Here is a 14,086-nt window from a genome sequence, read left to right as displayed (position 1 = left end):
TCTAGCCTTCAGCAGAAGCATTTGATTTGGGTATGCTGGTATGTACTTGAAGGCACACACACATCCACACAGCTTTTAATGAAGTTGGTGACAACTGTGGCATATTTATTCAGACTCAAAAGTCAAATCCCTGTATATTGTCAAGCCAACTGACTCAAAACAGTCCTGTAAGTGCTTCTGTGCCTCCCTTGTCCAAACCTTCTTGGTCCTTACCACCGGCGCTAGTCTTTAGTCTTCTAATTGATCATTACATTTCTTTATCCGTGAAACTGGGCAGATTGACTTGATTATCATGTAGTGCAATTCACACAAAGCAGTGTGCTGTTTGTACTTTAATACAATAATGTAGATTCAAAGATTTTGGAAGTAGTTCCTGGTTTTGAGTGTAGTTCCTGAAGTGAGGCAACATTTCACCTGCAAATCTCTGGGATCGTCTGTTGTGTCCAGTGTTCTTGATGCAACCTCCTCTGCATTGGTGAGGCTCATTGTAAAGTAGGGACCACTTGGTTGAGTACCTTTGCTCCACCTGCCAAAAGCAGAACTTCCCAGTTCCAATTTTAATTCCAATTCCCATTCCTGTTCCAACATGTCAGTCCGTGGCCTCCTCTTGTGCCATGATGAAGCCATCTTCAGAATGGAGGAGCAACATCTTATGTTCTATCTGAATAACCTCCAACCTGATGGCATGAATATCAAATTTATCCTTCCCTCCCCCATCCCTTTTCCCCATTCTGGCTTCTTATCTCGTCTCACCTGCCTCTCACTCCCCCTGGGCCTTCTCCTCCTCCTCCTCTTTCTCCTATGGTCCACAACTATCAGATTCCTTCCTCCTTAGCCCTTTAATTTTCCAGACCTACCTGGCTTCACCCAGCACTTTCTAGCTATCCTCCTTAACCTTCTCAACTTTTTATTCTGTGTCTTCCTGTTACTCTCCAGTCCTTAAGAAGGGTTTTGGCCAAAAACGTCGACTGTTTGTTCATTTCCTCAGATGCTGCCTGACCTGATGAGCTTCTCCAATATTTTGTGTGCCTCGTTTTGGTTTTCTAGCATCTGCAGAATTTCTCATGTTGATTAGTTCCTGGTTTGTTTTTCTTGAGAAATCTGGCATCAAAGGCTGCTGATCTGTACTTCAGCTTGTCCTGGATATTCTGTTCCATAATGTCTGGTGGATGCCTTGGACTTGCCAGGTGCAGCCCTTGTCTTGGCTGCTGGAACACATCTCAGCCCACCTCCAGACATACTTTAACACTTCTGTCATTCCGTTAATCCCAGAGCCTGAAGTTAAATATAGCTAATATTAATATTTAGCTTTCCCCTGAATATATTAAAAGTTAGGATAGTTTGGTTAAGTCATCTTCCATTTTTATTGTGTCGCATCAGAAAATTTCTGAATTAAGAAAAATACTGATGTCAACAGAAAATTATAGTTGGTCAGATTATCCAGTAGTTGGTGAGGCAGCTAAATCCATATACCATAGTCCCTATAAAGAGTATTCTAAATACAACAACACATGGGCAATTTATTTGTTGCCCAGCTTTGTTTCAATTTGCTGCAGTTGATTGTGTCTGAGGAGAACTGAGTCAAAGATGTAACTTTAGTTTCCATCTGTTTTATTCTTTCAGCAAAAGTGAAGATCAACTGAGTAATGAAGGAACTGCGGAGTAATTGCAATCATTGAAGAATGAGAGTCGTGCGAACAGACACTGTTTCAGGACTTGTCTTCCCAGACAGAAGCCTATAGTCGTCCAGGTGAAAATTCAGCGAAACGGATACTTTACACCTTCTGTTCTGACTGTATGTATATTTAAGTAATTGTTATTTTCACCACCAAATTATTTTTTAAATACTTGCATTTAAATTTGATCAATATTTGAGAAAAGAAAGAACAATAATGAATAATAATTTACACAGAAAGGAGAACGAATGGTAGAAGTAATAATTACATTGAGTCTTAAGCTTTCATTGATTAAATCATAATTAATGCTTTCAGAAAAGCTTTTTGAAGTGGTGGCCTTAAATAGTATTGCACAGTAACACGCCATGATGCTGGTCTTGAGGCTCCAACCATCATCCAAAAATTCCACTGATTTATTTTTCCCTCGTGTTTTCCATTAAATGCGTTAGTGCTGGTCACCTCTATCACTTCCTGTTTGCCAGCTGGAAGTAGTTCTGATATTGTTGGTGAAAGTAAGAATGCTGTAAATATTTTGCATTATTGTATCATTATTTAAGGATGTGCCACAGGTTATGTAAATGAAGTATGCATACTTGTGCACCATTCAAAGGCTACAAGAATGTGTAAGGAGTGTACTGAAAAAGTAAAAGTTTTAAAATATACAGCAAAACTATGATAAGTTGCCAGCAATTGATCTAAATCTCTTACTGGTTCAGCATCTGGCTTACAGGTAATGCTTTCTGTGCTCTTTTTAAACTCAACAGTTTCCTGTTTCAACATCTCCGTAAAATTCAGCAGAGCCCGATCATGATGCTCCTTTCAAAATGACTGCAGCCCCATTATTCCCACACTTCTTTTAAACTCACTGCGGCCCTGCTCACATACGCTGTCTATACTCATCAGGGCCGATTCCAAGCTTGAATTAAACTCACCCAATTGACTGAAACCAATATTATACTAATAATTAATACCTTAATTAGAGTGTTAAAAGTGGGCATGAATATGAGTTGCATCCAATATACTAGAAAATCTGGCATTCCAGCATAACTAAACTCTGAATGTCGCCGGGTAATCACAGTATGACTGTTCTATTGGAGCCTTCTATCATGAAGCCACCACCACTTCCTCACTACTGAAAGGTACAGAGAGTGAGTGTCTATCTACAGGGAACTTGGTGTTGCTGTAGAAAACAATGGATTTAAATCAGGTCCGTTTGCCCATCTTTTAATAAAGAAAGCTTATTGGTGCTGGCATTTGCATGAGTAACTGGAAGATTTACGTAACGGTTGGTTTGTCCCTGGTTGCAAGTATTTTAACTTGTTACTTCCCAAGCTTTGTCTAGAGAAAAATATGTTGCAACTTGTCTTTTGTATAATCGCTATTAGAGAATAAATCTTTGTTAATCATTGGTACACCTCCATCTTTAAAGCAGAAGTTTGAAAACAGTATTTCAGCACACAATCCAGACTGATGATCCATGCGTTTCTGGGGAAAGAATGCTAATTGCTCCACAATGGCTGAGATGCTCGGCTATTCCTATGTCATTGATCAAAATGTAAAGCATTCAAAGATGCTCTTACTTAACACCACAAAACAGCTTAATTTAGAATTCATATCATTGATATATGAAGACCTATCCATCAACAGTGGCTGTGTTCCTGCAGCATAAATGTACTTTAAGTCATCAATTAGTGCTAATTAGGAATGATTTTGTTACACTGGTACTGTTCATGTGAATGGTCCTTAATTAAATCAATTAATATATTACACTAACACACTTTTTAAAATATTTGAATTTAAAATTGTAGTTCAGTGAAATCATATTTTTCTCAGAATAAGTGAAAAATCAAAGCTGACAAGAAAATTTTGCGAATTCCCAGTACTAGATCCTGATCAGAACTTCAGGTTAATAATTGTGATGTTTGATTTATTCTGAGCATGAAGAAATGGACCAATATTTTTTCAAATTGTTTATGTCAATCAATATTACATAATCAGAACATTAAAAGTACTTTGACAGTTTTTTCTGAACTACAGAACCTCAATGATTAGCTATTATTAGTCATGTATAATATTTTAACAGCAGTATCTATAAAGGGACAACTTTGATTTTGTTCTTATAAAAAATATGCTTATAAAAAATGCTCACTGCTTTACTTAGTATTAGGCATGTAATGTACTTAGTCCTTTTGACCACCATTTTAAGAATCTCCATCATGGCAGTGAAAAATAAAATTCCTGGGCTGTTTAACTGAATGTGATCTATGCTAGCAAGAATGAGGTTGTTGCTTTGTAACCTTGCAGATATCTTCTTTCAGAATACAAGATATATAGTGAAATCAGTAAAGGCTGCTGTACAGAATTGTGTCACAGAAAGTAGATCTGTAAATTATATAAACTCCTTTTTTTTGTCTTTGTATACAGCCAGACATCTTAGCTTGATGCAGCATTACAGTAATATGTTCAATTACATGAGACAAGATGGCCCATGAATTTCTTTCTTCACACAAGGAGATTTTCAAGATGGTGGCCACTTACATCTGCAGTGGTGAGACTTCTGCCCTTGTAATACATTTCATCATGCGGTTTAAAAAGAAATCTAGCATTCTAGAATGTTAATTCCAGCAGTCAAGTGTGCAATAATTTCCAGTCATTTTTAAATTTCATAATGTGTTAATATGGAGATTGATGCACTGAGGGAAAATATTTTTAAGATCTCCAATAACTTAAACCATTACAGAAATTTTCAGTGCCAGAGAAATGGTTCGACTCTAAACTACATTTTTTATTATTGTTAAAAGTTCACTTATTATTGAATGTTTGATCTCTAACATTACTTAGTGAGAGGGAAGGAAGTCAGATTGATAAATGTTCTCAGTGTGTGTTTTATACAAAATAATCAATAGCGAATGCTAATGTTATAAATCTTTATGAAAATGTTATCAAGCTATCATTTTTCACAATTATCTGTCAGGTTTATTTTACTCCTGATTTTGCTAAATTTTACTGCAGTAGCTTTCTATTGCATTTGTCTTTGTTGCAAAGCATGAGTATACATGACGTATAATGTGGAAAATGGCCTGATGCCCTTTTTAGATATGCAGATAAAATCAAAATAATTTTAATAATTGTGTATGATTATACAGCTCATTTTCAAAAATTAAACAAAGTTGTGTTTTAATTATAGAAGTCATTAATAGTGTTTTTGCCTCAAAAGGTTTACATGGAGAATGATCATTATTCTCCCCTAGGTATAAATAAACACTAAATATAAAATAGTTGAAAAAATAATTTATGGATTTTGGCTCAAAAATCTTCAAAGGCTTCTCAGTTGATTAATAAGAATAACATGGTTCTAGAATATGTGAACAACAGCATCAATGTTCTGCTTGCATATAAAATGAACAATAGAAGGAGAATCCTAAGGATTTCCACAGATACTTTAAGAGCAAAAGGATAGCAAGGGACAAAATTAGTCCTCTTGAAGATCCGCATGGTTATCTATCCATAGAGCTGAAAGAGAAGGAAAAGATCTTAATTGGATTTTATTTGTATCTATATGTAAATGGGAGATGGAAGCAGAGTCTGTGGAACTAAGACAAAACAGTAGTGAAATCATGGACTATGTCTGGATTACAGAAGAGGAGGTACTTGCTAATTTCAGGCAAATTAGTGTGGATAAGTCCACAGGGCCTGACCTGCCTATGGACCTTATGGGAGGCTAGTGTAAAAATGGCACGGGCCCTGGCAGAGATAGTTAAAATGTCCATGTGTGACGTGCTGGAGGACTAGAAGATAGCTAATGTTGTTCCATAGTTCAAGAAAAGCTTGAAGGGTAAGCTGAGAAATTATAGGCTGGTGAGCCTGACCTCAGTGGTGGGTAAGTTATTGGAAGTTATTCTAAGGGACAGGATATACAGAATAAGTATTGGATAGACATGACCTGATTAAGGGTAGGAAACATGGCTTTGTGCATGTAGGTTGTGTCTTAAAGACTTTAGAAAAACTTAGAGATTTTTGAGGGAGTTACCAGGGAGGTTGATGAAGGAAAGACAGTGAACGTGGTCTACATTGACTTTAGCAAGGCCTTTATCAAGTTCCCATTGCTTTGGTCAAGAATGATAAGGCACTTGGCATTCAGGATGAGGATATAAATTGGATTAGACATTGGTTTAGTGTGAGAAACCAGAGAGTGGTAATAGATGATTGCCTCACTGATTGGAGACTTGCATCACAGAGATCAGTGCTCGGTCCATTGTCTGTCATATGTATTAATGATGTGGTAAACTGGAACAGCAAATTAGGGGCTATCTCCAAGATTGGGGATGTAGTGGACAGTGATGAAGGCTGTCAAAGCTTGCGGTGTGATCTGGGCAACTGGAAAAATGGGCTGTAAAATTGCAGTTGGAATTTAAATGCAGATAAATGTGAGCTGTTACACTTTGGGAAGACAGACCAGGATATGACTTCCAGAGTGAATAGTAGGGTAATGAATGCAGTAATGCAAAGGGATCTGGGAATACAGATCTATAATTCCTTAAAAGTGGTGTCACAGGTTGGTAGGTTCGTTAAAAGAGCTTTTGGCACATTGGCCTTCGTGAATCTGAGTATTTAGTAATTGGGATGTTATATTGAAGTTGTATAATACATTGGAGAGGACCATTTTGGATTGTTGTGTGGAGTTCTGGTCACTTACCTACAGGAAAGTTATCAGTAAGACTAAGTACAGAGAAAATTTACAAGAATGTTGCTGAGAGTTGAGGATCTGAGCTTTTAGGAAAGGTGGAATAGGTTAGGAATTTATTCTCTCAAATATAGAAGAATAAGGAGAGATTTGATAGAGGTGTACAAAATTATGAGGGATGTAAATAGATTAAATGAAAGCAGACTTTTTTCACAAAGTTTGGGTGAGACTAGAACTAAAGGTTATAGTTAAGGGTGAAAGATGAAATATTTTAGGGTAAACTGAGGCAGAACCTCTACACTTAGGGAGGTGCCAGTGTGGAACAAGCTGCCAGCAGAAGTAGTGGATGTGGGTTTGATTACATTTTAAGAAAAGTTTGGATAAGTACATAGATGAGAAGTATATGGATATCTGATCCAGGTGCTGCAGGTTGATAGGACTAGGCAGAATAACAGTTGGGCATGGACTATATGGGCTAAAGGGCCTATTTATGTGGTCTAATATTCTATGATTCTATATCAGATCCTTTCAATTTCTATTGTTTTTATTTCTTACTCTGAGTTATGCATTTCCATAGTTTTATTATCAGAGTTTAATAACAAATGTTCATTAATGTGTTCAATGTTTTCAATATAGTTGTGTCAATTTTTGTTTAGTATTTACATTTTTGGTACTTTTATTTCAAAGTAACATGTTGTCTTAGATTCCTGAAGTTCACTTGATAATCTTTCTGAAGTAATAATTGTATGTATGTTCTGTTCAAAACCAGGTAACATCAATGGGAAGGGAATGACAGAGCGCATCCATAGTATCAACCTTCACAACTTCAGCAACTCTGTGCTCGAAACACTGAATGAGCAGCGAAACAGGGGACATTTCTGCGATGTGACCGTCCGTATCCACGGAAGCATGCTTAGAGCTCATCGCTGCGTATTGGCCGCTGGGAGCCCCTTCTTCCAAGACAAGCTGCTTTTGGGGTACAGTGACATTGAAATTCCATCTGTAGTCTCAGTGCAGTCTGTTCAAAAGTTGATTGATTTCATGTACAGCGGGGTGCTCCGCGTGTCCCAGAGTGAGGCCTTACAAATCCTGACTGCAGCCAGCATATTGCAAATCAAGACCGTCATTGATGAATGCACTCGTATTGTCTCTCAAACAGTTGCAAGCAGCGGATACCCTACAATAAGGGACTCAAACCAAGTAACACCACGAGGAACACCAGAATCTGGTTCATCAGGGCAGAGTAGTGATACTGAATCTGGATATGTACAAGCTCACTCCCAGCGTAATGTTGAAAGAATATATTCCTCCCTTTATGCCTGCTCTGGAATGCCAGTACAAAATGGCACTGGCGAGAGATCGCTTTATGGTGCACCGGTGGTCAGCCATCATAGCACACAACTGGTCCTGCAGAGAGAAGAAAATGTAACTGATCCAGCATGGATAACCAGAATCCAAGAGAGGACACAGCAGATGGAAAGATATCTTTCCACCCCAGAAACCACACACTGCCGCAAGCAACCACGGCCAGTTCGCATCCAGACCATTGTGGGCAATGTTCATATCAAACAGGAGACTGAAGATGAGTATGATTATGATTATTATGGAAAACAGAAAAGGAATACTTCAGAACAAAATGAATCTGAAGAGTGCAATGAAGACACTGACCATGCTGAAGGTACTGAGAGTGAACCAAAAGGAGAAAGTTTTGACTCTGGTGTTAGCTCTTCCAATGGGACTGAAACTGATCCAATCGATCAGCAGTTCATTGCTGGCATGAGCAGAGGAGGACAGTCAGATTTCAGACCAGCTGAGCAGAATGAGCTTCCTGCTGAAGACAGCCAACAGCTTGTCAATGTGAATCCTCCATCTCCAGAAAGGACTTGCACTACAGAAATGGATACTAGAGGTCCTCAAAACAGTGATGAAAACATTGCAAGTGAAAAAGAATTACAGCAAGCTCAAATGAGCTCTTTGATTTCAGTCTCACAGTCCCAGGCTACAACTCAGCTTTATTTGAGGCAATCAGATACCCAAGCCACCAATGTGAGAATGCCACTGACCTTAACTAGCACTACTCCTGTTATTGGCACTGCTGGGAGTACATATATACCCACACTTTTCACCACTCAGAACACTACAAGTGGCAAGCTGTTTCAGTTCACGTTGCCACAACCACTGTCAAGCCAACAAACACAATTTATAACAATTCCGCAACCTAACGTTACAACCTTTACCACACAGTTGCACCCACAACAATCTCAGTCAACAATGCAGAGTACAAGTGGACAGACTGAAAAAAAACCTTATGAATGCACTCTTTGTAATAAAACCTTCACTGCAAAGCAGAACTATGTGAAACATATGTTTGTCCATACTGGTAAGTGATTTCATTTAGCAGCAGCATTACATTTTTTTAAAAGCAAAATATTTTCCTGATGTTGGTTATATAGTTAAAGTTGTATAATTAGAAGGGCAAATTATTACAGAGAGATTTCATTCTCGTATTTCAGTTTTTACAATACTTAGAGGGATTTTTTTGTTTCAAAATAGCATTTTCTAATTTTTATTATGCAAATCTGAAAGTCAGGCAGTTTATATGATAATAGTGTCCCGCCACAAGAAAGTATAAACTTGCCTTCTTGCAAGCTTGATGCTCTTATTTTATACGGGGTGTATTATCAGTAAATAATGAATGGAGTGATATTCTGCAAAGTTTTTGACTGCAGCAATTCTTGAAACAATAGGGAGCAGAAGAACAATCTGACCTATTTGCATAAGGGGCAAGATTATGCTGAATATGGCAAATATGAATATTGTACCTAGCAAAATGCAATGTTTGAGGGCAATAGTGTGGTGGGTATAAGAGGCATGTTCAGGTGAGGCAGCTGGATTTTTGTTTGACAGGAAGTATATAGACAACAACGTAGGGGAATGGGGAGCTGCACTCAAGATCAGAATGTCTCTACCTCAAAGGTACATTCCTTGAAGTAGGCAGACTGCCGATTGTATATTTTAAAAATGTGAAGTACCACAGGTATGACAGAAGGATCTGAATACAGAGAGTATGTATGTAAAATAAGTACAAAAATGGCCTATGGCAGGCTTCAGAATTTGCAGTGTCCTGCAATGCTTTTTTCAAACTGTTGAACAGCTTTGTTCAAGTATCTATACTCAAAGGAGGCAACTTCATTTTATTGCCAACATTAACTTGGCTGGAACTGAATATCTTTGTACTGCATTCAATTGACTAGCATTTAGTTATTGCTATGAGTTTTTGATCCATCCATGATAGCTTTGGTAGAACTGAGCATCACAAAATTCACATACAGCTAATTTAATAAAAGGATGTCATGTACTGTTCTAAAACTGGTCTTTCACAATGTATCATGGGCATCAGCTGCTGTCAAATTTTGCACCCGTTGGGAACAAGGGAGCAGGATTCACTGGGAAGGTTCATTAAGCCATTGCACATTTCAATGATGTGGCCACTGAAGCTGAATGACAGAGTGGTGGAAGTTAGAGTAGACTCCCTCAAAATCAAAGCTCAATTCCATCACATGGTGCCAAAACACCTTAGCACTTTAGTGGGCAGTATAACAGAAAGACTCCGTAGTGGTTAAAAAGGGCTATTATTATGCTTTACAAAAGGCAGTTATCACAATCCTAAAGTCATTCAAGACACTATTGCAGGAAATATCTTGATCTTACTTGCTTCATTTCTCATCATGGAAAGACTCCAGGATTTAAATTCCATTCACAAAATTATGAAGGAATTCAGCAGGCTAGGCAGCATCTATGGAAAAGAGTACAGTCAATGTTTCGGACTGTGACCCTTCAGCAGGTCTGGAGAAAAAAACGTTGAGGAGCCAGAGTTAGAAGGTGGGGGGAGGGGAGGAAGAAACACAAGGTGATAGATGAAACTGGGAGGGGGAGGGCTGAAGTAAAGAGCTGGGAGGTTGATTAATGAAAAAGATACATGGCTGGAGAAGGGGGAATCTATTACAAGAGGACAGAAGGCCATGAAAGAACAAAAAAGGGGGAGGCGATGAGCAGGCAAGGAGATAAGGTGAGAGAGGGTAAACGGATGGTGAATAGAGAAGGAAGGGGGAGCATTACCAGAAGTTCAAGAAATCAACGTACATGCCAGCTGGTTGGAGGCTACTCAGACAGAATATAAGGCGTTACTCCTCCAACCTGAGTGTGGGCTCTTTGCAACAGTGAAGGAGGACATGGATGGACATGTCAGAATGGGAGTGGGAAGTGGAATTAAAATGGGTGGCAATTGCGAGATCCTACTTTTTCTGGCGGATAGAGCAAAGGTGCTTGGCTAAGTGGTCTCCCAGTCTACGTCGGCACTCACCCATATACAAGAGGGCACAGCGGGGGCACCGGATGCAATAGATGACCCAAATATACTCGTAGGTGAAATGTCGTCTCACGTAGAAAGACTGTTTGGGGCTATGAACGGTAGTGAGGGAGGAGGTGTAGCACTTGTTGCACTTGCAAGGATAAGTACCAGTGGGGAGACTAGTGGGGAGGGATGAATGGACAAGGGAATCATGTAGGGAGTGATCCCTGTGGAATGCAGAAATTAGGGGAGGGGTGGGGGGGAGGAAAACGTGTTTGGTGGTGGGATCCCATTGAAGGTGGCGGAAGATAAAGAGAATTATGTGCTGGACGTGGAGGCTGGTGGGGTGATGAGTGAGGACAAGGAACTGTATCCCTGGTGTGGTGGTGAGAGGATGGGGTGAGGGCAGAGTTGATGTTGGAGGAAGGGAAGCCCTTTATCTTATGAAGGAGGACATCTCCCTCATTCTGGAATGAAAAGCCTCATCCTGAGAGTAGATGTGGCGGAGACAGAGGAATTGAGAGAAGGGTATGGCATTTTTACAAGTAACGGTGGGAAGAAGTATAGCCCATGTAGCTGTGAGAGTCAATGGGATTATAATAGAAAGCAGTGGATACACTGGTGGATCTCCAGGTGTGGCCTATTGTACGTTTGTATATTGGTGAGACCCAATGTAGATTTGGAGACTGCTTCACCAAGCATCTATGCTTTGTCTGTCGGAAAAAGTGGGATTTCCCAGTGGCCACCTATATTAATTCCATTTCCTATCCCATTCCAATGTGTTCATCCATGGCCTCCTCTACTGTTGAAATGAGGCTACACTCAGGTTAGAGGAGCAGCACCTTATATACCGTATGATTAGCCTCTAACCTGATAGCACGAACTTCTCTTGAATTTCTGGTAATGGTCCCTCCCTTCTCTATTCCCCATCCCCCTTTCCCTCTCACCTTATCTCTTTTCCTGCCCATCACCTCCCTTTGGTACTCCTCCCCTTTTTCTTTCCTCCATGGCCTTATGTCCTCTCCTATTAGATTCCCCCTTCTCCAGCACTGTATTTCTTTCACCAATCAACTTCCCAGCTCTTTACTTCACTCCTCCCCCTTCCTGTTTCACCTATCACCTTGTGTTTCTTCCTACCCTGCCCCTACCTTCCAATTCTGACTCATCATCTTTTTTTCTCCAATCCTGCTGAAGGCTCTCGACCCAAAGTGTCAACTGTACTGTTTTCCATAGATGCTGCCTGGCTTGCTGAGTTCCTCCAGTATTTTGTGTGTGTTGCTTGGATTACCAGCATCTGCAGATTTTCTCTTTTTTTCAATTCTATTCATCATTCTTCCAGCAATGAAATACATAAAAGGCATTGATACATGGATATGAAAGGTTTAAATGCATTTAGACCAAACACAGGCAAGTACAGCTAACTCATTGGAAGTCGTCGTCCACATGGATCAGTTGGGCCAAAGGTCTGTTTCCATACTGCATGACTCAATGACTTTGTGACTCTAATGACAGACTGCAGTTAGAGAATAACAACCAGACTTGGGAGTAACAAAACAACATTCATGCCTCATAATTAATAGGTAATCAGCAATTTGAATAAGAGTAAGTCAAAACACCATGACTTGACTTAGACCATTGTCCAGATTTGACCATTAATCCTTCCTAGATCATAGTATTAACCAGAACTTTAATGCTATAACTTTATCAAAATAGTGACAGTGAGATGCAGGCAAATATTTGCACCCTCTGAAACTACTTAATCAATCAAAATTATGTCTTTCCTCTAGAAGCTTTATTAAGTATGTGGTTGGATGCTTTTCACCTAGCTTGATCATTGCAAAAATATCGCATATGCCAGAATCACAATTACTTTGGCACAGAATGTAAACATTTAGTTCACTGGGTCCATTTTGGTCCTCTGTTAGCAATCCTGTAGATTTCACTTCTCCTTCATAGTCAAGCTATTCAGTTTCCCTTGAATTATTTGAAAATGTTCAGGATAGCAAAGTCCACTTGATCAACGACCCCATTGCCAGACTTGATAACCAGGAAAGAGAAGAGATGAAGCACGTTCCAACATATGCGATCTGCAAGCAGCACTGCAGCAGCTCATTGAGGTTATTTCAATTACATTCCTCTAACTCCAGATGAAATTGCTGTTGGCGGCGGAAAAAGAATCATAAATTTAACTTTTGTTGACAGCTAATCTTGAAGGATTTTGAAGAGTTGGCCCAGTATCTGTCTCATTAATGAGATGTCTATCTTGGCCTTTAACAGGCACTAAGACCCTAATTTAGATTTTTCACAGTTAATTAGTTGATCAGGAATAATTGGTTCCTTCTGCAAGCTTCCGTGATGTACATTACCATCTGTGTTGAAAACAAGATCTGAGATAATGATTTAGAAATCCAATCCCACAATGGTCTCAACACAAGCTGGAAGTATACCTGCCACCATATGGGAGTGTGGGGCTAATGTTTGAAACAATTAATCTATCCTTTACAGATATTCAAATATGTACTTAATGGTAAATCACAGACCACAGCTAATGAGTACATAAGCTTGAATGTGGAATGATGACAAGTGGTATTCTGACTCACATATTATTCTTGCAGTGCTGCTGACAAGTTAGTGAATCCTTTTCCATCACCCTGTACCACCTTGACCACCCTCATCCCTTGTGCTTCATTAAGTGATATGTAGTCCTGCTTGTATGTCATAAAATTAAATCAGTTTTTTCCTGATTTAAGTCTTGAGACGATATCTGCAAGAAAATGTATTCATATGTCCACATATGTTACAATTAATTTAATTATATATATCAGTAAATCAGAATACTATGAATGGATTCCACGTTCACTTATGTCCACATATGTTACAATTATTTTAATTATATATATATCAGTAAATCAGAATGCTGTGAATGGATTCCACATTCATCACTGTGGTTTGCTGTATCTCATTGGGCTGATGACAAAAAAATGGTTTGTGGTAGATATAAACTGGTCTGTGTGTGCATGTTAATTCATTAGCTGTAAACCAAAATGATAAGTTCAATCTGTAGATCCAGAAATATAACAGTAGGCTCCAATCCTAAAAGTACAAAGTTCTCCATGGATGGTAATCAGTCGTTCATTTGGTAAAGTCCATGTCCAGAACCTGCAGGATGTGTGCAGATGAAAGAGATTCTTGAAGCTATCTAGTGTTGGTGGCCATTGTTCTAATTGTTATATGCATAATAATATTCTTACAATAATCAAGCTGCTGAGAAGAGTTAATTACTGGATCTTTAACGATAGAGTGATGTTGCAGTGCAGTAGTGCCGCATCCCTGACCTAGGTTGCTGACTTTGTAGACCATAAGATATAGAAGCAG

General features: G+C 39.1%; 1 protein-coding gene across 3 annotated transcripts in view; it reads left to right on the top strand.

Annotated features, from left to right (window-relative positions):
- Nucleotides 1-14,086, top strand: part of zbtb20 (zinc finger and BTB domain containing 20) — a 341,450-nt gene that overhangs the window by 300,944 nt on the left and 26,420 nt on the right. For all 3 annotated transcript variants that reach the window (XM_073045598.1, XM_073045596.1, XM_073045599.1), the window contains 3 exons: nt 1,624-1,795; nt 4,101-4,224; nt 7,130-8,740. In XM_073045598.1, the coding sequence (XP_072901699.1) occupies nt 4,158-4,224; nt 7,130-8,740 (1,678 nt within the window). In that variant the 5' untranslated portion in view covers nt 1,624-1,795; nt 4,101-4,157. The remainder of the gene's footprint in view (nt 1-1,623; nt 1,796-4,100; nt 4,225-7,129; nt 8,741-14,086) is intronic.

This window comes from Hemitrygon akajei, chromosome 5 (assembly GCF_048418815.1).
Source record: "Hemitrygon akajei chromosome 5, sHemAka1.3, whole genome shotgun sequence".
Lineage (NCBI taxonomy): Eukaryota > Metazoa > Chordata > Chondrichthyes > Myliobatiformes > Dasyatidae > Hemitrygon > Hemitrygon akajei.
The sequence above is the reverse complement of the archived record's forward strand: the minus strand, read 5'-3'. Positions and strand labels throughout refer to the sequence as shown.